Source organism: Scyliorhinus torazame, chromosome 17, assembly GCF_047496885.1.
Source record: "Scyliorhinus torazame isolate Kashiwa2021f chromosome 17, sScyTor2.1, whole genome shotgun sequence".
NCBI lineage: Eukaryota > Metazoa > Chordata > Chondrichthyes > Carcharhiniformes > Scyliorhinidae > Scyliorhinus > Scyliorhinus torazame.
In genome coordinates, this window is record NC_092723.1 from 143876669 (window position 1) to 143902746 (window position 26078).

Below are 26078 nucleotides of genomic sequence, written 5' to 3' on the forward strand. Positions count from 1 at the left end.
AATTGGGTACTCTAAATTTTAAAAAAGTGTGAATTAAAAGTCAAAGCATGGTCCAGCCAAATTAAGAGATATTTGTAAATGGAAACTTGCTCAAGTTCAGAGTTATCAAGCATTAAAATTTTGTGATCACAGGTAGACCAAGACATTTTCCTATTAAACTGCATGAACCTGGTTTTAGTCACATTCATAGAATTTACAGTGCAGGAGACCATTCGGCCCATCGAGTCTGTACCGGCTCTTAGAAAGAGCACCCCACCCAAGTTCCACACCTCCACCCTATCCCCATAACCCAGTAACCCCACCCAACACTAAGGGCAATTTTGGACACTATGGGCAATTTAGCATGGCCAATCCACCTAACCCGCACATCTTTGGACTGTGGGAGGAAACTGGAGCACCCAGAGAAAACCCACGCACACACGGGGAGAATGTGCAGACTCCGCACAGACAGTGACCCAAGCCGGGAATCGAACCTGGGACCCTGGAGCTGTGAAGCAATTGTGCTATCCACAATGCTACCGTGCTGTCTACATTCAGCAGGAGGTGAAAACCAAAGAATGTTGGTTGTACATGAGCAAACCCAAGTTGCAAATTGTGCAAAACAGAAGGAATGGATGGACCTACAGAATACAAGATTGTGTCATCTGCATACAGATGGATAAAAGAGCTCCCTGTTGCTTGAATCACATGGTTTGGTGAGGTGCTGCAGTGCATCTTGTGGATGGTACACACTGCTGCCACTGTACGTCAGTGGTGGAAGAAGTGAATGCTTAAATTGGCGGAAGGGGTGCCAATCAACTGGGCTGCCATTGAATGTTAAGGAGAGATGGTTGGATTATCTGGTTTAGGAGATAATCATTGCCTGGCACTTGTGTGGCACAAATGGAACATACCACTTATCAGCCCAAACCAGAATGTTGTCCAGGTCGTGCTGCAGGTAGGTAAGGATTGCTTCACTATCTGAGGAGTCACAAATGGTGCTTAATATTGTTGCAATTATCAGCAAACATCTGCACCTCTGACTTTATGATGGGAATATGGTCATTTATGAAGCAGCTGAAGATGGTTGGGCCCAGGACACAACCTTGAGGAACTCCTCCAGTGATGTTCTGGAACTGAGATTTCTAATCTCAAATAACAACTACTATCTTCTTTTGTACTCGGTATGGCTTCAACCAGTGGAAGGTTTTCTTCCCAATTCTCACTGGCTCCAGTTTTCGTAAGGCTCCTTGAAGCCACACTCATCAAGGCCAGTCACTCTCACCTCACCAATCTCATTTACATCTTTTGTTCTTGTTTGGACCAAGCCTGTTTTAAGATCAGGAACAGAGTGGCCTGTCAGAAACCAAACGGGGTGTCAGTGAGCAAGTCATTGCTGATAAGTGTCGCTTGTTAACACTGTCAATGAGGGGCACCACAGTGGCGCAGTGGTTAACACTGGTTAGCATTGTTGCCTACGGCGCCGAGGACCCGGGTTCGAATCACGGCCCTGGGTCACTGTCCGTGTGGAGTTTGCACATTCTCCCCGTGCCCGTATCTGCGTGGGTCTTACCCCACAACCCAAAAATGTGCAGTATAGGTGGATTGGCCATATCTTTTTATTAAAACAGTAAAAAAATATATACAAGGCCAAACAGTACAAACACTAATTTTGTGTTGGAGAAACAGGGTACCCTCCCCTCAGTATCAATGTACAGGAGGGGGGGGGAATACTCTGATTATTAAAACAGTTCACAACACATTTCTACAAAATAACATGTGGTACAAGCACTAAAGATTGCGCTGGAGAGACCAGATACCCTCGCCTCTGGACCAACAGAAGGGAAAGAGGGGAAAGGAGGGTGGTGGGGAGGGAGGGAGTTGGGGTGTTGGTGGAGGGGAGGCCCAATAGGACACTGCCTGAACTATCGACGGAGGCAGAAAAACAAAAGAACCTTCACTGATGATGTGCCAGATTACTGGAGTCCCCCAGAGGGGGGGGGGGGCGCAACACAGTGTCAGGCATGAGTGAGGCTACAGAGGCTACAGAGCGCCTCACATGCACCCTGCGCTCCCGATACTGGGCGGCTGACAGCCTTCGGACAGTTGCCCTCCGGGCCCGAATCCTCCACCACACTGAGTACGGCGGGCGACACGGGCCCACCAACCAACCTAGGGACTGCCTTGATCCCGCCACCAGGATCATCGACAGGCGGGATCTCCTCAGGCTCCTTCCCAGGGCCCCATGCCAGCGGGAAGCGGAGGTGGATTGGCTATGCTAAATTGCCCCTTAATTGGAAAAAAAGAATTGGCTACTTCAGGTTCGGCACAACATCGTGGGCCGAAGGGCCTGTTCTGTGCTGTATTTTTCTATGTTTTCTATGTTCTACACTGTCAATGACACCTTCCATCACTTTGCTGGTGATCAAGAGTCGATTTATGGGCGGTAATTGGCCAGGTAGGATTTGTCCAGATTTTTGTGTACAGGACATGCCTGGGGAATTTTCCACATTGCCAAGTAGAAGCTAGCGCTGTAGCTATACTGGAATAGCCTGCCTAGTTCAATTGCTGCAATTCAGTATGATTGCTGGAATTTTATCAGGGCCCCTCACTTTTGCAGTATCCAGTGCCTTCAGCCATCTCTTGATATTATGTGGAGTGAATAGAATTGGTTGGAGACCAGCAACTGAACACCTCCCACTGATGTTGTCATTTTACCCATTTAACAGATTTGTCTAGTTTATTGCGTACAATTTCTGTTTCGTCCCATTGAAGTCAGCCTTACACAAATCTAAAGTCTTAGTAGCAGCCTCGTGTTTCTCCTTTTCAAACACTATATAGAGAAATGTTCATTAAGTTGTTAAGTAAATCTGGCTCATTATACATTACTAAATCTATTGTGGCATCCCCATTGAGCTAATCCCTGGTATCCTCTCCACAGTGTATGTCATGCCAGAGGTCTGCAAGAATCCAGTGTAACTTGCCCTCTGACAGAAAAAAACTGTAAGCAGCCAGTCAGCAATCAAACAGAAAGTGGAGTTTTGAGATATCACAGTATACATCATGAGATAGATATAGTGATGTAGGATTAGAGTTTATATTGTGGGACAGACATAGCAATGGAGAATTAGAGGTTATATTGTGGGACAGACATAGCAATGGAGGATTAGAGTTTGTATTGTGGGACAGACATAGCGATGGAGGATTAGAGTTTGTATTGTGGGACAGACATAGCGATGGAGGATGAGGATTTATACTGTGGGACAGATATAGCAATGGAGGATCAGTGTATACTGTGGACAGGTACAGCAATGGAGGATCAGAGTTTATATTGTGGGACAGCTAGAGCGATGGATGGTTAGAGATTATATTGTGGGACAGTTATAGCGATGTTGGATTAGAGTTTACACTGTGGGGCACATAGAGCGATTCGGGATTACTTTATACTGTGGACAGATATAGCGATGTAGGGTTAAAGTTTATACTGTGGGGCAGTATTACGATCCCGGACCAGACCTCAACAGTGACTAGGATACTTGACAGAAACCCCAATACTTCATATTAATTTTGTAAGACTGTGCAGAAAGGATACCTCACTCCTGGAATGATTTCAGAAAGAAATAAGGATATGGTATATTAAAACAAACTTTATTACTAACACAGTATTAAAATATCTTCAAATCATACCAGAAAAGACACAATGCTAATCAATACAGTTAAGACAGTCTTTATTCCCACTCAAACAACAAAAAAGACATCTCAGCTTTCAATCCATTGTTAAACGCAGTCAGCACTCAGGAATACCTGCTTCACAGAGATGGCTGGATACTCAACTTTGAGAAAGAGAGACATTGTGACATTGCCTTAAAGAAAAGACCGGACTCCTATCAGAATCATGAAGAAGCTCTGGCTATATTCCTTCAGGAGATGCTTCTCAGCTTGTTTTAGCTCACCTTCTAACCAGACAATGCTGAACTGCTTGGAAAGAAACTGTTAACATGCCTATAGATATATCTTTAACTGAACTGCCGTGAAAATAAAATGCTTGACTTCTGCCCAAAGCTTCATCTAGAACTCAATTGAACTGCTTTTCTGAAAAATGCTTGATACCTCAGCACCGCCCAGTAACTACATCATCTTACCATGCTAAAATCTAATGAACTCCATAGGCAATGCCCCCCCCCCCCACCCCGCATCCAAACAAAACTGCATCAGCCCAAGGTTTTTACGACGTCTTAATTACACGGCAGGCTCCCAACTTTTCAAACCAGGATTTTTAAAAACATGACTGCAGCAGTCATACACACACTAACCCAGGCTATTATCCCTTACTGCACCAAATACATACAATACAATATATCTGAAATTCCTACATTTGTCACAGGCAGATTTAGTGATTTGGAATCAGTTTATATTGTTTGACAGATAAAGCGATTGAGGATTAGAGTTTATACTGTGGGGCAGATATAGCAATGCAGCATTAGATTTTAAACTTTATACTGTGGATAGATATGGCCATTTAGGAATAAAGTTTATACTGTGGACCGATATAGCATGTATGAATCGTGCTCATACTGTTGTTAAAAACTATGTTTGAATAGAAAAGTATAGAAGGATACAGTATTATTTGGACACTTTTTTAAAAAAAAGATCATATTTCACTTTGGACTGTCAACAAGCATGACTTAAGAAATCACATGACCAAGATGTGACTTGAGCGAGAAGAGCCGTTTGTTTGTATTGAATTGCAATCACTTTGGGTGGCATGGTGGCGCAGTGGTTAGCATTGCTGCCTCACGGCGCTGAGGACCCAGGTTCGATCCCAGCCCCGTGTGGAATTCGCACATTCTCCCCATGGGTTTCACAACCCAAAGATGGGCAGGGTAGGTGGATTGGCCATGCTAACTTGACCCTTAAATGGGAAAAAATATATTTTTTTTAATGATCTAACAAAAAAATAGAATTGCAATCACTTTAATTGAGTGATTTACTAGAAATCACATGACAGAAGCATGCTTTAAGTTTTTGAACAGTGAATTTTAAATCGGTGTGTTTTGGGGAATTAGCCAAGAACCAAGGCTGCCCTAACTCGCTCCCTGCCTTGCCTGAAAGTCCATGTGTGATTATCAACCTCATCAACCTGGTCTGCATTTGGAAAGCATAGACAAGAAGAACTGGTCCAGCTCTATATTCTGCTCCACATCAAGGCTCCGTTGGTGAGAACCTACAGGCATGTACAGGGACCAGCACCATGGATTTCCCTCTTCACACGAGGAAGCTCCAGATCAACATTAAAACCCTGCGAACTTTATCCTTTATGTTATGCAGCCTATCCTCCAAAACCCATCTCTGCAAGAGACCCTAGTCGCGATTCTCCACGCCCACGCCGGTTGGGAGAATCGCCTGGGCCGCCAAAATTTCCGGGGACGCCGGTCCGACACTCTCCCGCGATTCTCCCAAGCGGCGGGAACGGCCCGGTCGTGTTTCGCGGGTCGGAGGCCGGAGAATCGCCGGAGACACCCAAAATGACGATTTTCCGGCACCCCCGCCATTCTGAGGCCCGGATGGGCCGAGCGGCCAGGCCAAAATGGCGGGTCCCCCCCGGCGCCGTCCACACCTGGTCGCTGCAGTCGTGGACGGTGCGTGAACGCTGGGGGGGCGGCCTGTGGGGGGGGGGGCGAGGGGGGATCCTGCACCGGGCTTCACCTGGAATGTGGGGTGGCCCGCGATCTGTGCCCACCGATCGTCGGGCCGTCCTCTCTGAAGGAGGACCTCCTTCCTTCCGCGGCCCCGCAAGATCCGTCCCCCATCTTCTTGCGGGGCGGACTTAGAGAAGACGCCAACCCGCGCATGCGCGGATGATGGCCGTTATGCGGCGCCGGCCGCGTCATCTATGCGGCGCCGCTTTTACGCGGGCGACAAGGCCTGGCGCGTGTAGATGACGCGGCCCCGATCCTCGCCCATTGTCAGGGCCTGAATCGGTCGGGACAGGGGCCGTTCCGCGCCGTTGTGAACCTCGACGGCATTCATGACGGCGCGGCCACTTCGGCGTGGGAGTGGAGAATCCCGCCCCCTGTTTGTCCTTTATTCGTGTGTGTGTGCGCACATGTTTTTTAAGTGATAGTTATTAACTGTGTGTTAAATAGTTCTTGCAACTTGTTTTACAAAATAGGTTTTGTTTTATAATAACTCAATCATTCTGAGTTGATTGAAAGAAACCTGGTTAAAGTCTCTTTTACTCTGGGTCTAATGGTAGAGAAGGTAAATGATTGGCCATTCTGGTGAGTGAATTAAACTTTGAAAACAAATGAAATGGCCTGATAAACTGCACACTCCTCCCATCCCAGTTATAAACAATTTAGGATCATCTGGGAATTTAAATGCAGACAACAGGCGATTGGGCATGGAATAATTATTATTTTTTTTTAATTATAAATTTAGTGTACCCATTTAATTTTTTCCAATTAAGGGGCAATTTAGAGTGGCCAATCCACCTAGCCTGCACATCTTTGGATTGTGGGGGCTAAACTCACGCAGACACGGGGAGAATGTGCAAACTCCACAGTGACCCAGAATCGAACCTGGGACCTCGGCGCCGTGAGGCTGCAGCGCTAACCCACTGCGCCACTGTGCTGCCGTGCATGGAATAATGTAGCTGGTAAGAAGAGATAAAAGGACAGATGTTATAAACTGAAGGAATTTGTGGATCAGTTGGGGTTAGAATTAACCATAGGGGCAGGAAAAACAGACTTAGTGAAGGTAATCCGCGCAGAAAGTTGAAAGCGAAACAAGAGAGACTACGTTCTACAAGGGGCGAGTCAATCGAGTTAGCTAGGATTCAGTTGCAAATGAAGCAGCTTGAACACCTAATGGATTGGAAAAGCCTAAATTAGAAAGAAAAAGATAGGAGGAAATAGAAATGAAAAGGTTTTGAACTTGACCCCGAGGGCATAGTTAACAAGGGAGGATTGGGAGAAACAAACAAAAAGAAAGGCAGAGGAGAGAGAGAAAGAAAGAGAAATGGAATGTCACCTTAAAAGGCTGACATTAAAAAAAAACTCAGATGCTGATGAAAATTCTGATGACGTTAAAACCACCGCCCACCCAAAGCTCAGTGGGGAGATGTTTAAATTTGTACAAGCCCTCCCAAAGTTTGAGGGAAAGGGATGTAGAGGCATTCTTTATGTCATGTGAGAAAGTAACAAGCAAATTAAGTGTGAAAAGAGAACTGGATACTGCTCTTACAGAATGAGTGGGTGGGTAGATCTCGAGGTTTTGCATCACTTCCAGAAGAGGTTTCTGTGGATTATGATACAGTAAAAAAAGGCTATTCTTAGTATGTATGAGCTGATTCCTGAAATGTACAGGCAGAAATTTCAAAATGCTAGGATACAGCCTGGGTAGACCTATATTTAATGTGAGAGGGTAAAGTAAAGTAATTTTGATCATTGGATTAAAGGCAGATACAACATATGAAGCCCTCAGAAAAATAATTCTCCGAGAAGAATTAAAAAATTTACTTCCTCCAGTAATTTGAACCCATGTTGCAACAACTGGGCGGGTAGCCGAGATTGCTGACAATTATGAGCTGGTCCATAAATCCAAATCATTTTGCCATCACCCCCACAAGCCAGAGAAGGATAGAAGGTGGGAGGATGAATGGAAGCCAAATAGCCAGGGAAGAGAAGGGCCAGCTGAGAATGCCCCAGGAACCCCATCTCCAAATGGAAAGAAAGTTAGAGGGTGGAAGTGATTTTTGACGGCCTAAGTGTGTTCACAGTCATGTATTATTGGAGTTTATACTGTGGGGCAGATACAGTGATGTAAGATTAGTGTGGCCAGCTATGGTGATATAGACTCTGAGTGTACACTGGGACAGATACAATGAGGCATCACAGTGTATACTGTCAAGCAGATCTTCATAAATGGGTCTTTGCATTTTACAGGCCACACAGGAGGAAAATGCAACAGAAACTCTCTCCCTCATTCCCATATATTAGCTGCAATCAACACCATGCCACTCACATACGCTTCCAAAAAATTCTCTTTCGGTGCTCCCAGGCACGCCACGTGCTTCCAGACCAAGAGTTGTCCCCAAAACTGCACACAATACTCCAGGGTGCAGTCTCACCAAAGCTCTATAGAATTCCAATAAGAGGGGCAGCACGGTGGAGCAGTGGGTTAGCCGTGCTGCCTCACGGCGCCGAGGTCCCAGGTTCGATCCCAGCTCTGGGTCACTGTCCGTGTGGAGTTTGCACATTCTCCACGTGTTTGCGTGGGTTTCTCCCCCACAACCCAAAGATGTGCAGCTAGATGGAGTGGCCACGCTAAATTGCCTATTAATTGGAAAAAATGAATTGGGTACACTAAAACTAAAAAAAAAAATTCCAGTAAGATATCTTGACTCCTATAGTCAAATCCTCTTGTAATAAAGGGGAAGATACCATTTGCATTCTTAATTACTTGCTTTACCTGTAAATTAGCTTTTAGTGACTCATGAACAAGGACACCCAAGTTCTTCTTACATCCAACACTTCCCAGCCTCGCACCATTTAAAATATACTCTGTCTTTCTGTTTTTCCTACCAAAGTGGATAACTTCACATTTCTCTACATTGTATTCCATCTGCCTCTCCAAATGCCCTTGAAGCATCTTTGCATCCTCCTCACAACTCACTTCCAACTAGTTTTGTGTCATCTGCAAACTGGGAAATATTACATTTAATCCCCACATCCAAATCATTGACCTAGATTGTACAGTTGGAGCCCAACCACTAGTCACAGTATGCAAACTTGAAAATGACCCATTTGTTCCTCCTCTCTGAATTCTGTCCATTAACCAGTTCTCAATCGATGCCAGCATATTACCCCCAATCCCATTTGCTCTAATTTTGTGAAATTACCTCAGGTGGAACTTTATCACAAGTTTTCTGAAGAGCAGGACGCTGGCCCATCAGTTGAGGAAGCAAGATTGGCAGAGTGAGGGATGATGGATCCAGAGGGGGTGAATGGCGTATTTGAGGCGAACTACAGAACGCTATACGAGTCGGAGCCCCTGGCCGGGGGGGGGTGGGGCAAGCACGGATTGAGCGATTTAGGGATCTGTTCATCGGGGCAAATTTTCGAGGTTGGAGGACCTGGAATACGAGCTGCCCAGGGTGAAAGGTTTTAGGTACCTGCAGGTCTGGGATTTTGTAAGGAGAGAGGTGCCATCCTTTCCTGGGCTGCCGCCCCTGGGGTTGTAAGACAAGGTGCTGTCAAGGGACGAGATTGGGGAGAAGGTGTCCAATGTCTCCAAGGAGTTGATGGGCTAGGACGGGGCCCTGGTTGGGGCCATAAAGCACAAGTGGGAGAGGAGCTGGGCCGAGGCGTGGGCAGAGGCCTTGTGACGGGTGAATGCGTCCTTGTCGTGTACGAGGCTAAGCCTCATCCAGTTTAAAGTAATACATAGGGCGCATATGACGGTAGCAAGGATGAGTAGGTTCTTTGAGGGTCATGTTCTGAACATCCACATGTTCTGGGTGTGTCCAAAGCTGAAGGGGTTCTGGTAGGGGTCCGTGGATATAATGTACATGGTGCTGGGGTGAAGGTGGTCCCAAGTCCAGAGGTACTGATATTCGGGGTGTCGGAAGACCCGGGTGTCCAGGGGGTGAGAGAGGCCAATGTTCTGGCCTTTGCCTCCCTGATAGCCCAGAGACAGATTTTGCTTGGGTGGTGGGACCCAGGGCCGCCGAAAGCGAGGGTGTAGGTGAGCGACCTGACGGAATTCCTGAGGCTGGAGCTGGTCAAGTTCGTCTTGAGTGTGGGGGGGGGGTCCGTGGGTGGGTTCACTTGGAGGTGAAGCTGTTTATTGATTTATTTAAGGAGGTTTGAGGGGTTATGGGGGGGGGGGGGGGGGGGAATGGGGGGTAAGGGAGTTAAAATGAGGAAGGCGAGATGTGGGAAGGGGGCAGTATTAGGGAAGCAGGTGGAGAGAGAGTGTTGGGTGTTTACAATGTTATTTAGCTGTCCTTCTGCTTTAGTTTGTTTATATGAAAATACCTTATACTTGGGGGGCAGCACGGTAGCATTGTGGATAGCACAATTGCTTCACAGCTCCAGGGTCCCAGGTTCGATTCCGGCTTGGGTCACTGTCTGTGCGGAGTCTGCACATCCTCGCCGTGTGCGCGTGGGTTTCCTCCGGGTGCTCCGGTTTCCTCCCACAGTCCAAAGATGTGCAGGTTAGGTGGATTGGCCATGATAAATTGCCCTTAGTGTCCAAAATTGCCCTTAGGGTTGGGTGGGGTTACTGGGTTATGGGGATAGGGTGGAGGTGTGGACCTTGGGTAGGGTGCTCTTTCCAAGAGCCGGTGCAGACCCGATGGGCCGAATGGCCTCCTTCTGCACTGTAAATTCTATGATAATCTATGATGATAACCTTGAATAAAAGAGTTTTTTTTTTTAAAAGATTAAGGTTTCTGAAAATCCAAATATACCACATCCACCCAGTTCCTCTTTATCTATTCTGCAAGCTACTAAATTTGTGACTAAGGTTCTACTCATACAAATCAGTGGAAACAACTCTGGTAAATAAACCACATGAGAGCATAAACCACAGTGGGTGAAGGAAGGGGGGGGGTGCGGGATGTTGGGTGGATGACAGACAGCACTGTGGAAACTTTTGTATCACACAACAGAGACTAGTGGATTCCCACACCTCATGTTCCTGCTAACTTTCCTCAATCAACTCACTTCCAAATAAAATATTGTGTTTGTAACACATGTTGACTTTCAAATAGATAATTTAAAAGCAATCAAAAACTGAACCTCTTACGAGCTAAGGTACCTGCAACTCAAAAACTTCCTACGAAAGGAGACAAGGACGTACCCACAACTGCCACGACAGACATTACTGGAAGAGTTACTGGACGCAAGCATACTAGATAAAGGAAACTGTAGCGGCATGTATGACCGACTGGTAGAAGGGGCCAACACCGTAATGGACACAACAAGAATGAAACGGGAGGACGACCTGGGGATCGAAATAGGGTGGGGACTCTGGAGCGAAGCACTGCATAGGGTCAACTCCACCTTCATGTGTGCAAGGCTCAGCCTGAGGCAACTAAAAGTGGTACATAGAACCCACTTAACAAGAACTCGTATGAGTAGGTTCTTCCCGGAGGTTGAGGATAGATGTGAACGGTACCAAGGAGGCCCGGCCAACCACGCCTACATGTTCTGGTCTTGCCCCAGACTTGTGGAGTACTGGACAGCCTTCTTCGAGGCAATGTCTAAAGTGGTGGGGATGAGGGTGGAGCCATGCCCGAAAGTGGCGGTCTTCGGGGTTTCAGACCAGCCAGATCTATTCCTGGGGAGGAGGGCAGACGCCCTTGCCTTTGCCTCCCTGATCGCCCGCCGTAGAATCCTGTTCGGCTGGCGGTCAGCAGCACCACTCAAAGCTGCAGACTGGCTGTCCATCCGCTCAGAATCTCTCCAAATGGAGAAAATCAAATTCGCCATCAGAGGGTCAGACGACGGCTTCCACAGAACGTGGGAGCCATTCACCCAATTGTTCCGAGACCTGTTTGTGGCCAACGAACAAGCTGACGAGTAGCCAGGTAGCCAAGAACCAGGGGAAAGCAGCCAAAGCATGAGAGGGAGAGATAGACCGTGGGGGGGGTGGGGGGGGGGGGCAGCTAAATTTAAGTGGAAGGAAAGGCGAACCACGGGGGGGGGGGGGGGGGGGGGGGGGGCAGAAGCAGGGGGAGGGGGGGGGGAGAAGAGGGAAGGGACAGGGAACAATGGAGGAGAGCCAGGGGGGTTGGGGGGGGGGGGGGGGGGGGGGGGGAGAGAGAGAACGTCAACAAACTTGGCATCCACAGGAACAGAGAAAAAGGAGAATACAGGCAGAAGACGGGAGGGCCGGCTGAAGGAGAAGTGAGCACGAGAAGATAACGGCAGCGAAGCCGTCCGGGAGAAGCAAGGGACAACACCAGCACCAGACCCATTCGAGTATTGCCCTCCGTAATAGTCTCTCCAGCACCCAAATGTACATCTGCCCCCCTCCCCAGTCTCCGCCCTCGCCCCCCCCTTGCAAACAGATGCCTACTTATGTGTGTAAATAATTGATTTTGTATTTCTCTGTTGTTACTTTTTTTTCCCCTTTGTGATTTCTGTGTGTGCCCTTCTATATCAATATATATTTATATATATATATATATATATATATATGTATCATATCCTGTGTACATAATGGCAAATATATTTTGTTCAAAAACCCAATAAAAAACATTATTAAAAAAAACTGAACCTCTTGGTCATTGATCTAAAGCTTGAAATTGACAGTTGGCACCTAATTATGATTAACTTATTGATGTATGACATACTTTATCCGGCTATTACACAAGGATTACAACTAACACCATACAACACATAAATCTGCCCAAACATGCCCACAAAGCATACAAATTAGGAGCAAGTCAAGGCCATTCAGTCCCTTGAGCCTGCTCCACCATTTGATAAGAACAGAGCTGATCTGATTGTGGCCTAGACTCTACTTCCTTCCTAACCTCTATATCCTTAAACTGTCCTGTCAATCAAAAGAGAACGGCATGGTGGTTAGCACTGCTGCCTCACAGTGCCAGGGACCTGGGTTCAATTCCGGATTTGGGTGACTGGCTGTGAGGAGTTTGCACGTTCTTCCCATTTCTGCGTAGGTTTCCTCTGGGTGCTTCGTTTCCTTCCACTGTCCAAAAATGTGCAGGTTAGTTGGATTGGCCTTGTTAAAATTGTCTTTTAGTGTTGGAGGATGTGCAGGTTGGGTCGGGTTACGGGAATAGGGCAGGGGAATGGGCCTAGGTACAGTGCTATTTCGGAGGGTCTGTGCATAATCGAATGGCCTCTTTCTGCACCATAGGGACTCTATATTAAGAATCTAACTAACTATAAAATTCAGTGAAATCTCTTACCATTTGACCAATATTGTGCATACCGCTAGGTTATTTTGAATATATATTTAAACGTCAATACAACTTCATAAGGCACATATATCAATTAAAACTACTGAAGAGAGACCGGATTATGGGAGGAGGCCCTGAGGACCCACATCTTTCCACTGAAGGTGGTAGTGAGGTCATCTCATTCAAGGCGAAGGTGGATAGTGAGGTGTGGGAGGTGCAACAGCGGCTGATGGAGGAGATTTGGGAGGTTGATGGAAGATATGCGAAGTTCAGTACAGCAGTTGAGGCAAGCATTGGAGGGGTTTTGTAAGAATAAGGCGAGAAGGCCAGTCGATTGCTGGCGGGCCAGCTCCATCGATACGCAGCAACGAGGGAGATCATGCAGATTAGGGATGGAACGGGTGGGTTGGTGGTGGTGCTGGAGCAGGTGAATAATGTGTTTGACGACTTTTATAGGGACTTGTATAAGACGGAGCTGCCGGAGGACGAGTAGGAGATAAGGGAGTTTCTGGAGCGACTGGAGTGTCCGGAGGTGGGAGAGGAGGAGAGGGCCGGGTTAGAGGAACCATTGGGGATGGAGGATGTGGAGGCAGCAATAGGGAAGATGCAGTCAGGCAAGACACCGGGGCTGGATTGGTTCCCGGTGAAGTTTAATACGAAGTTCAAGCATAGGTGGAAATGTTTGAGGAGGCAATGGTAAAGAGAGGATTACCGGAGACAATGAGGCAGGCATCCATTTCATTGTTACTTAAAAAGGAGAAGACCATAAGGCACAGGAGCAGAATTAGGCCACTCGGCGCATCGAGTCTGCTCCACCATTCAATCATGGCTGATATTTTCTCATCGCCGTTCACCTGCCTTCTCCCCATAACCCCTTATTAATCAAGAAACCCCATATCCCCTTATTAATCAAGAACCTATCTATATCTGTCTTCAAGACACTCAGCGATTTGGCCTCCACAGCCTTCTGCAGCAATGAGTTCCACAGATTCACCACCCTCTGGCTCAAGAAATTCCTCCTAATCTCTGTTTTAAAGGATTGTCCCTTTAGGCTGAGACGGTGTTCTCTGGTTCTAGTTTTTCCTACAAGTGGAAACATCCTCTCCACGTCCACTCTATCCAGGCCTCACAGTATCCTGTAAGTTTCAGTAAGATCTCCCCTTATCCTTCTGAACTTCAACGAGTACAGACGCAGAGTCCTCAACCGTTCCTCATACGACACGTTCTTCATTCCAGGGACCATTCTTGTGAACCTCCTCTGGACCCTTTCCAAGGCCAACACATCCTTCCTTAGATACGGGGCCCAAAACTGCTCACAATACTCCAAATGCGGTCTGACCAGAGCCTTACACAGCCTCAGAAGTACATCCCTGGTCTTACATTCTAGCCCTCTTGACATGAATGCTAACATTGCATTTGCCTTCTTAACTGCCGATTGAACATGCACGTTAACCTTAAGAGAATCATGAACAAGGACTCCCAAGTCCCTTTGTGCTTCTGATTTCCTAAGCATTTCCCCATTTAGAAAATAGTCTATGCCGAAATTCCTCCTTCCAAAGTGCATAACCTCATACTTTTCCACATTATATTTCATTTGCTACTTCATTGCCCACTCTCCTAGTTTGTCCAAATCCTTCTGCAGACCCCTTGCTTCCCCAATACTACCTGTCCCTCTACAGATCTTTGTATCATCTGCAAACTTAGCAACAGTGCCTTCAGTTCCTTCTTCCAAATCATTAATGTATATTGTAAAAAGTTGTGGTCCCAGCACAGACCCGAGGCACACCACTAGTCACCGGCTGCCATCCTGAAAAAGACCCCTTTATCCCCACTCTCTGCCTTCTGCCACTTAGCCAATCCTCTATCCATGCCAAGATCTTACCCGTAACACCATGGGCTCTTAACTTATTTAACAGTCTCCTATGCGACACCTTGTCAAAGGCCTTCTGGAAATCTAAATAAATCACATTCACTGGTTCTCCTTTGTCTAACTTCCTTGTTGCCTCCTCAAAGAACTCTTAACAGATTTGTCAGACATGACCTCTCTTTGACAAAGCCGTGCTGACTAGTCCTATTTTACCATGCACTTCCAAGTACTTCATGATCTCATCTTCAATAACAGACTCTAAAATCTTACCAATGACCAAAGTCAGGCTAACTAGCCTATAATTTCCAGTCTTCTGCCTCCCTCCCTTCTTAAACAGCGGTGTTACATTAGCCACTTTCCAGTCCTCTGGGACCCTTCCAGCCTCCAGTGATTCCTGAAAGATCACCACCAATGCTTCCACAATCTCCTCCGCTATCTCTTTTAGGACCCTGGGGTGTAGACCATCCGGTCCAGGTGACTTCTCCACCTTCAGACCTTTCAGTTTCCCCAGAACCTTCTCCTTTGTGATGGCCACTGCACTCACCTCTGCCCCCTAATTCTTCTGGAGCTCTGGCATTCCACTGGTGTCTTCCACCGTGAAGACTGATGCAAAGTAACTATTCAGTTCATCTGCCATTTCTTTGTTTCCTATTATTACTTCTCCAGCCACGTTTTCCAGTGGTCCAAAGTCTATTTTTGCCTCTCTCTTACCTTTTATATATTGAAAGAAACTCTTCCTATCTTCTTTTATATTACTAGCTAACATGCACTCATTTTTCATCTTCTCTCCCCTTATTGCTTTTTTAGTTGTCCTCTGATCGCTTTTAAATGATTCCCAATCCTCTGACTTCCCACTAATCCTTGCCACTTTGTATGCTTTTTCTTTTACTTTTATGCTGTCCTTGACTTCCCTCGTCAACCATGGATGCCTTGTCCTGTCCTTAGCATGCTTCCGCCTCCTTGGGATGAATTTCTGCTGTGCCTCCCAAATAACCCCCAAAAACTCCTGCCATTGCTGTCCCACTGTCTTCGCTGCTAGTCTCCTTTTCCAATCAACTCTGGCCAGCTCCTCCCTCATGCCTTTGTAGTTACCCTTATTTAATTGTAATACATCTGACTCCAGATTCTCCCTCTCAAACTACAGGGTAAATTCTATCATACTGTGGTCATTGCTCCCCAAGGGTTCCTTCACCTTAAGATCCCTAATCAAGGCTGCCACATTACACATCACCAAATCCAGAATTGCCTGTTGCCTAGTGGCTCTACCACAATCTGCTCCAAAAAAACATCTCTTAAACATTCCATAAACTACGAACCTGACTTTCCCAGTCCACGTGCATATTGAAGTCGCCCATGATTATTGTGCGAAGTCTTACAACACCAGGTTAAAGTCCAACAGGTTTGTTTCGATGTCACTAGCTTTCGGAGCGCTGCTCCTTCCTCAGGTGAATGCAGAGGTCTGTTCCAGAAACACATATATAGACAAATTCAAAGATGCCAAACAATGCTAGGAATGCGAGCATTGCAGGTGATTAAATCTTTACAGATCCAGAGATGGGGTAACCCCAGGTTAAAGAGGTGTGAATTGTATCAAGCCAGGACAGTTGGTCGGATTTCGCAGGCCAGATGGTGGGGATGAATGTAATGCGACATGAATCCCAGGTCCCGGTTGAGGCCGCACTCATGTGTGCGGAACTTGGCTATAAGTTTTTGCTCGGCGATTCTGCGTTGTCGCGGGTCCTGAAGGCCGCCTTAGAGAACGCTTACCCGGAGATCAGAGGCTGAATGCCCGTGACTGCTGAAGTGTTCCCCGACTGGAAGGGAACATTCCTGCCTGGTGATTGTTGCGCGATGTCCGTTCATTCGTTGTCGCAGCGTCTGCATGGTCTCGCCAATGTACCACGCTTCGGGACATCCTTTCCTGCAGCGTATGAGGTAGACAACGTTGGCCGAGTCGTACGAGTATGTACCGCGTACCTGGTAGGTGGTGTTCTCACGTGTAATAGTGGTATCCATGTCGATGATCTGGCACGTCTTGCAGAGATTGCCATGACAGGGTTGTGTGGTGTCGTGGTCACTGTTCTGAAGACTAGGTAGTTTGCTGCAAACAATGGTTCGTTTGAGGTTGCGCGGTTGTTTGAAGGCAAGTAGTGGGGGTGTGGGGATGACCCTGGCGGTCCCGCGACAACGCAGAATCGCCGAGCAGAAACTTATAGCCAAGTTCCGCACACATGAGTGCGGCCTCAACCGGGACCTGGGATTCATGTCGCATTACATTCATCCCCCACCATCTGGCCTGCGAAATCCGACCAACTGTCCTGGCTTGATACAATTCACACCTCTTTAACCTGGGGTTACCCCATCTCTGGATCTGTAGAGATTTAATCACCTGCTAATGCTCGCATTCCTAGCATTGTTTGGCATCTTTGAATTTGTCTATATATGTGTTTCTGGAACAGACCTCTGCATTCACCTGAGGAAGGAGCAGCGCTCCGAAAGCTAGTGACATCGAAACAAACCTGTTGGACTTTAACCTGGTGTTGTAAGACTTCGTACTGTGCTCACCCCAGTCCAACGCCGGCATCTCCACATCATGATTATTGTGATATTGCCTTTTTTACATGCTTTCTCTATCACCTGATTTATTATCTGCCCTACATCCTGACTACTGCTAGGGGGCCTGTACCCCATCAGGGTCTTTTTACCTTTGTGATTCCTCAACTCTACCCACAGAGATTCCAGGTCTTCTGATTCTATACCACTCCTTGCTATCGATTTAACTTAATTCCTTACTAACAATGCAATCCCACCCCCTTTGCCCATCTGCCTGTCCTTTCGATAGGACACATATCCTTGTATATTTAGAGCCAGCCCTGATCCCCTTGCAGCCACATCTGTGATGGCCACAACAACGGCCAATTTCAATGTGCGCAACAAGCTCATTTACTTTGTTCCGTATACCGCATGCATTAAGGTACAAGTCCTGCATTGATCACCTCTCTTCTCACACTTGTCACCCTTTTTGCTCTGCCTGAGGGTGATGTTCTATTATTTTTGTTCTCTATTTCCCCTTCAGTTATGACACCTTTTAAGCTAATGCCCTAGTTCCCGCCCCCCTGCCATATTAGTTTAAATCCTCCCGAGTGACACTAGCAAACCTCCCAGCCAGGATATTGGTGCCCCTCGAGTTTAGATGCAACCCGTCCTTCTTGTACAGATCGCACCTGCCCCGGAAGAGATCCCAATGTACAGAAATCTGAGCCCTCCCTCCTACACCACAGGTTTAGCTACGTGTTTAGCTGCACGATCCTCCTATTTCTAGCCTCACTGGCACGTGGCACAGACAGTAATCCTAAGATTACAACCCTAGAAGTCCTGCTTTTAGCTTACTGCCTAACTCCCTGAACTCCTTCTGTAGGACCTCATCATTCTTCCTGCCTATGTCATTAGTACCTATGTGTACTACGACCTCTGGGAGTTCATCCTCCCCCTTCAGGACGTCCTGTGTTCGTTCAGAGACATCCTTGACCCTGGCACTAGGGAGGCAACACACCATCCCGGAGTCTTTCACTTCCACAGAAGTGCCTATCTGTGCCCCTCACTATAGAGTCTCCTATAACTATTGCTCTCCTGCACTTTGCCCTCCCCTGCTGAGCAACACAGCCAGTTGTGGTGCCACTGTTCTGGCTGATGTTGTTTTCCACTGATCAGCTATCCCCCCCCCAACAGTATCCAAAAAGGCATACTGTTAGAGAGGGGGGCAGCCACAGAGAATTCCTGCACTGACTGCCTGCCCTTTCTAGTGGTCACCATCTGTCTGCCTGCACCTTGGCTGCCTGCCTGCACCTTGGGTGTGACCACATCTCTATAACTCCTATCTATGACGCTTTCCGCCATGCTCCTAAGTGCATCCAACTGCTGCTCCAACTGAATCACGCGGTCTGTGAGAAGCAGCCATTGGTTACACTTGCTGCAGATGTAGTCAACCGGAACGCTGGAATCATCACAGATCTGCCACATCTCACAGTTGGAGCACTGCACACCGCTGAGTGACATTCAAGCACTCGTTACTTAATTTAAAATAAACACTTGAATTATTCTTAGATTGAGTTACAATTAACTATATGGCCCTGACTCTAGATTTTTATTGTAAAATTAAATGCTAAATACTAATCCCTTCCCTCAGGTTTAGTAGTCCAAAGCTTTGACAAAGAGTCATTTGGACTTGAAACGTTAGCTCTTTTCTCTCCCTACAGATGCTGCCAGACTTGCTGAGATTTTCGAGCATGTTCTCTTTGGTTTCAGATTCCAGTATCCGCTGTAATTTGCTTTTATCCAATGTTGGCGCTGAGGCTGGAGGAGTATCTTCCGAAGGTGGTGGGGGAGGATCAGATGGGGTTCATCAAGGGCAGACAGCTGTCATCAAAAGTATGGCGGCTGCTGAATGTGGTGCTTTCTCTGGCAGGGGGACGGGAGTTAGAAGTTGTGGTGGCATTAGATGCAGAGAAGGCATTTGACAGAGTGAAGTGCAGGTATTTGTTTGTGGCGCCAGTGAAGTTTAAGATTGGACATGGGTGATTGTTATACAAGGATCCGACAGCATGTGTGCGGACGAATTTGGGGTACCATTTTCAGGAACAAGGCAGGAATGCCCCATGTCCCCCATTTTGTTCGCATTGGCAATTGAGCCCTTGGCTGGGGGCTTTTCACAGTAACTTCATTGCAGTGTTAATGTAAGCTTACTTGTGACAATAATAGAGAATATTATTCCTGTGCTGAGGGGTTTGGATTTATGGAGGGGGGATAGTGGGGGGGGGGGGGGGGGGGGGTGTTGGAACATAAGGTGTCTCTGTACGCAGATGATCTGCTGCTGTGCATTTTCGGACCCAGGCTCATCGGGAGGAACATAATGGGGTTGCTAAGGAAATTTGGGACGTTTTTGGGGTATGAATTGAAATTAGGGAAGAGTGAGTATTTTGTGGTGTCTTCTCCAGGTGCAGGGATGGGAATGGGAAGGTTGCCATTTCGAAAAGTGACAACTCACTTTAGGTATTTGGGGGTGCAGGTGGCACAGGACTGGTAATGACTTTGTAAGCTAAATTTCACAATCCTGGTGGGGAGGGTGAAGGAGGATTTTGGGAGATGGGAAAGTCTCCCTTTGTCGTTGGCTGGCTGGGTGCTGTTTTTGTTCCAGTGTCTGCCAGGCTTTTTACCAAAGTCATTTTTTCGATTGGATGATAGGCTGGTCTCGGCATTAGTGTGGGAGGGGAAGGTGGCAAGGTTAAGGATGTTAGTGTTCCAAAGGGGGCGACAGTCGTGGTGCTTGGCCCTTCCAAACTTGTTGCACTATTACTGTCTGGCGAATACGGAGAAGGTGCGGGGCTGGAGTAAGGAGACAAAGACTTTGCAGGTGCAGATGGAGGTGGGTTTTTGTAAAGGGTCGGGGTTGCAAGTGCCGGCAACGCCACCGCTACCTTTCACCCCGGGGAAGTACTCGGATAATCCTGTGGTAGTAACCACACCGAAGATTTGGGGGCAATTTCGGCAGCACTTCAAGTTGAGGGAAGGGACGAGGGTGATGTCGATAATAGGGAATCATGCTTGAGCTAAGGAGGATGGATGCGAGGTTCTGGGGATGGGAGGAGAGGGTGTGGAGATGAAGGATCTGTTTGTGGAGGGGCATTTCGCAAGCTTGGAGGAGCTGTGGGTGAAGTATGTGCTCCAGCGTGAGGAGGGCTTCAGGTACATGCAGGTCGGCACAGGCTTGGAGGGCCTGTTCCTGTGCTGTATTTTTCTTTGTTCTTTGTGCGGAATTTCACAAGAAAGTCTTTCCTGAACTTCCCGGTGGCACCGTCTTCCTTGTTGTTGGAGGAGGTGCTGTCGGTGGGAAGGGTGGGACTGGAGAATGGGGTCGTTTCAGCGATCTACAGCAGGATTATGGAGGAGGACAAGGAGTCCATGGAAAGGATTAAGGCCAAGTGGGAGGAACAGTTGGGGGATGATGGAGGAGGGATTATGGTGTGAAGTGCTGCGAAGGGTCAATGCTCGACCTCGTGTGCAAGGCTGGGGTTGAGTTAAAAGCGGTGTGTGGGGCACACCTAATGAAGACAAGGACGCGCCGGCTGTTTGAAGGGGGTGGAGGATAGTTATGGCCAGTGTGGGAGGGGCACAGCCAATCATATCTATATGTTCTGGTCCAGCCCGAAGTTGGAGAAATAGTGGGGGTCGCTTTTCAGCACCATGTCTGAGGTTCTGCATATGGAATTGGAGCTGGGTCCCCTGGAGGCCATATTCGGAGTGTCAGACTTACCGCAGCAGCAGACAAAAATGGGGCCGACGTTTTAGCCTTCACCTGGTTGATTGTGTACTGGTGGGGTTTGTTGGGGAGGAGGGCCAGCACCACCCCCACCCCCCTCCCCCCAGTGCCTCTGTGTGACTGGGGGATCTAATGGAGTTCCTGTATTCGGCAGCACCCAGCCTGTCAAACCCATTCAGGGTCATGTATATTTCAAAAAGATAATGTCTCATTCTGCAAAAGACAAAACTCTGGATATGGTCTCACCAAGCTTCCCTGTTTTTAAATTCCATTCCCCTTGCAATAAATACGAACATTCCATTTGCCTTCCTAATCACTTGCTGAACCTGAAGATTAACTTTGTGAATCATGTACCAGCACACCCAAGTCTTTCTGGAGTGCTGAGTTCGGCAATCTCTCCCCATTTAAATAAAATGCTGCTTTTTTTTACTGTTCCTACCAAAATTGACATATTCATTTTCCCACATCATAATCCACCTGACACATTTGCCCACTCATTTAATCTTTGCATGGATCATGTCATGTTCAAAACCTGCTCTCCGATTGGAATTATGAACAAATTTGGAAACCTTTATCCTTTGGTTCCTACATTCAGGTCATTGATATAGATTTATCTCAAACTCAAATACTATCAGGGTTCCTTCACCTTAAGATCCCTAATCAAGGCTGCCACATTACACATCACCAAATCCAGAATTGCCTGTTGCCTAGTGGCTCTACCACAATCTGCTCCAAAAAAACATCTCTTAAACATTCCATAATCTACGAACCTGACTTTCCCAGTCCACGTGCATATTGAAGTCGCCCATGATTATTGTGATATTGCCTTTTTTACATGCTTTCTCTATCACCTGATTTATTTTCTGCCCTACATCCTGACAACTGCTAGGGGCCTGTACCCCATCAGGGTCTTTTTACCTTTGTGATTCCTCAACTCTACCACAGAGATTCCAGGTCTTCTGATTCTATACCACTCCTTGCTATCGATTTAACTTAATTCCTTACTAACAATGCAATCCCACCCCTTTGCCCATCTGCCTGTCCTTTCGATAGGACACATATCCTTGTATATTTAGAGCCAGCCCTGATCCCCTTGCAGCCACATCTGTGATGGCCACAACAACGGCCAATTTCAATGTGCGCAACAAGCTCATTTACTTTGTTCCGTATACCGCATGCATTAAGGTACAAGTCCTGCATTGACCACCTCTCTTCTCACACTTGTCACCTTTTTTGCTCTGCCTGAGGGTGATGTTCTATTATTTTTGTTCTCTATTTCCCCTTCAGTTATGACACCTTTTAAGCTAATGCTCTAGTTCCCGCCCCCCCTGCCATATTAGTTTAAATCCTCCCGAGTAACACTAGCAAACCTCCCAGCCAGGATATTGGTGCCCCTCGAGTTTAGATGCAACCCGTCCTTCTTGTACAGGTCGCACCTGCCCCGGAAGAGATCCCAATGGTACAGAAATCTGAGCCCTCCCTCCTACACCACAGGTTTAGCTACGTGTTTAGCTGCACGATCCTCCTATTTCTAGCCTCACTGGCACGTGCACAGACAGTAATCCTAAGATTACAACCCTAGAAGTCTGCTTTTTAGCTTACTGCCTAACTCCCTGAACTCCTTCTGTAGGACCTCATCATTCTTCCTGCCTATGTCATTAGTACCTATGTGTACTACGACCTCTGGGAGTTCATCCTCCCCCTTCAGGATGTCCTGTGTTCGTTCAGAGACATCCTTGACCCTGGCACTAGGGAGGCAACACACCATCCCGGAGTCTTTCACTTCCACAGAAGCGCCTATCTGTGCCCCTCACTATAGAGTCTCCTATAACTATTGCTCTCCTGCACTTTGCCCTCCCCTGCTGAGCAACACAGCCAGTTGTGGTGCAACTGTTCTGGCTGATGTTGTTTTCCACTGATCAGCTATCCCCCCAACAGTATCCAAAAAGGCATACTGTTAGAGAGGGGGCAGCCACAGAGAATTCCTGCACTGACTGCCTGCCCTTTCTAGTGGTCACCATCTGTCTGCCTGCTTGCACCTTGGGTGTGACCACATCTCTATAACTCCTATCTATGACGCTTTCCGCCATGCTCCTAAGTGCATCCAACTGCTGCTCCAACTGAATCACGCGGTCTGTGAGAAGCTGCCATTGGTTACACTTGCTGCAGATGTAGTCAACCGGAACGCTGGAATCATCACAGATCTGCCACATCTCACAGTTGGAGCACTGCACACCGCTGAGTGATATTTAAGCACTAGTTACTTAATTTAAAATAAACACTTGAATTATTCTTAGATTGAGTTACAATTAACTATATGGCCTTGACGCTAGATTTTTTATTGTAAAATTAAATGCTAAATACTAATCCCTTCCTCCGGTTAGTAGTCCAAAGCTTTGACAAAGAGTCATTTGGACTTGAAACGTTAGCTCTTTCTCTCCCTACAGATGCTGCCAGACTTGCTGAGATTTTCGAGCATGTTCTCTTTGGTTTCAGATTCCAGTATCCACTGTAATTTGCTTTTATCCAATGTTGGCGCTGAGGCTGGAGGGCGCTGAGGCTGGAGGAGTATCTTCCGAAGGTGGTGGGGGAGGATCAGATGGGGTTCATCAAGGGCAGACAGCTGTCATCAAAAGTATGGCGGCTGCTGAATGTGGTGCTTTCTCTGGCAGGGGACGGGAGTTAGAAGTTGTGGTGGCATTAGATGCAGAGAAGGCATTTGACAGAGTGAAGTGCAGGTATTTGTTTGTGGCGCCAGTGAAGTTTAAGATTGGACATGGGTGATTGTTATACAAGGATCCGACAGCATGTGTGCGGACGAATTCGGAGGTACCATTTTCAGGAACAAGGCAGGAATGCCCATGTCCCCCATTTTGTTCGCATTGGCAATTGAGCCCTTGGCTGGGGCTTTTCACAGTAACTTCATTGCAGTGTTAATGTAAGCTTACTTGTGACAATGATAGAGAATATTATTCCTGTGCTGAGGGGTTGGATTTATGGAGGGGGGATAGTGAGGGGGAGGGGGGGGGGGGGGGTTGGAACATAAGGTGTCTCTGTACGCAGATGATCTGCTGCTGTGCATTTTCGGACCCAGGCTCATCGGTGAGGAACATAATGGGGTTGCTAAGGAAATTTGGGACGTTTTTGGGGTATGAACTGAAATTAGGGAAGAGTGAGTATTTTGTGGTGTCTTCTCCAAGGTGCAGGGATGGGAATGGGAAGGTTGCCATTTCGAAAAGTGACAACTCACTTTAGGTATTTGGGGTGCAGGTGGCACAGGACTGGTAATGACTTTGTAAGCTAAATTTCACAATCCTGGTGGGGAGGGTGAAGGAGGATTTTGGGAGATGGGAAAGTCTCCCTTTGTCGCTGGCTGGCTGGGTGCTGTTTTTGTTCCAGTGTCTGCCAGGCTTTTTACCAAAGTCATTTTTTCGATTGATGATAGGCTGGTCTCGGCATTAGTGTGGGAGGGGAAGGTGGCGAGGTAAGGAAGGTAGTATTCCAAAGGGGGCGACAGTCGTGGTGCTTGGCCCTTCCAAACTTGTTGCACTATTACTGTCTGGAGGATATGGAGGAGGTGCGGGCTGGAGTAAGGAGACGAAGACTTTGCAGGTGCGGATGGAGGTGGTTTTTGTAAAGGGTCCGGGTTGCGAGTGCCGGCAACGCCACCGCTACCTTTCACCCCGGGGAAGTACTCGGATAATCCTGTGGTGGTAACCACACTGAAGATTTGGGGGCAATTTCCGCAGCACTTCAAGTTGAGGGAAGGGACAAGGGTGATGTCGATAATAGGGAATCATGTTTGAGCTAAGGAGGATGGATGCGAGGTTCTGGGGATGGGAGGAGAGGGTGTGGAGATGAAGGATCTGTTTGTGGAGGGGCATTTCGCAAGCTTGGAGGAGCTGTGGGTGAAGTATGTGCTCCAGCGTGAGGAGGGCTTGTATGTGCTCCAGCGTGAGGAGCCGTCACCTGGTTGATTGCGTACTGGTGGTTTTGTTGGGGAGGAGGGCCAGCACCCACCCCCCCCTCCCCCTCCCCCCAGTGCCTCTGTGTGACTGGGGGATCTAATGGGGGTTCCTGTATTCGGCAGCACCCAGCCTGTCAAACCCATTCAGGGTCGTGTATATTTCAAAAAGATAATGTCCCATCTGCAAAAGACAAAACTCTGGATATGGTCTCACCAAGCTTCCTGTTTTTATATTCCATTCCCCTTGCAATAAATACGACACATTCCATTTGCCTTCCTAATCACTTGCTGAACCTGAAGATTAACTTTGTGAATCATGTACCAGCACACCAAGTCTTTCTGGAGTGCTGAGTTCGGCAATCTCTCCCCATTTAAATAAAATGCTGCTTTTTTACTGTTCCTACCAAAATTGACACATTCATTTTCCCACATCATAATCCACCTGACACATTTTGCCCACTCATTTAATCTTTGCATGGATCATGTCATGTTCAAAACCTGCTCTCCGATTTGGAATTATGAACAAATTTGGAAACCGTTATCCTTTGGTTCCTACATTCAGGTCATTGATATAGATTTATCTCAACTCAAATACTATCAGCTTTAGACAGGATTTGTTTCTTGAGAAAAACCATAGAAAATAAATGCACAATTTACAAACAGTTGACTGACCTTTATATGTTTCACAGCAGTGCTTGTGCAATTTTCTCATCATGGAACCTTCAGAATTCCCTGAGACATCATAGTCTGCAGGAATCGTCGATGGCTTTCATTTAATGCTTCTGCCATGACGATGACTCAATCTGCGGGAGACAAATTCACACATTACTGGGGTCCTTGACATTAAGGCAACATGTTATGTGACAGTCACATTTGAATTACAGCTAGAGTCAATCATGGCACACCATAGGTAGCACTCTCTTGCCTCCCCACATCCTCCCACTCCCTCCCTCTGCCCTCCTCCAACCCCCTCCCTCTACCCTTTTCCCACCCCCTCCATCTACCCATCAAC

At 47.2% G+C, this 26078-nt stretch overlaps 1 protein-coding gene across 1 annotated transcript in view; it reads right to left on the reverse strand.

Moving 5' to 3' along the window:
* The window catches only part of nsmce1 (NSE1 homolog, SMC5-SMC6 complex component), a 105178-nt gene extending 79314 nt beyond the window's left edge, over positions 1-25864 (reverse strand). The window contains 2 exon segments of the mRNA XM_072481196.1: positions 25739-25792; positions 25795-25864. Coding sequence (XP_072337297.1) covers positions 25739-25792; positions 25795-25855 — 115 coding nt within the window. The 5' untranslated portion in view covers positions 25856-25864.
* Between the last annotated feature and the right edge of the window lie 214 nt (positions 25865-26078).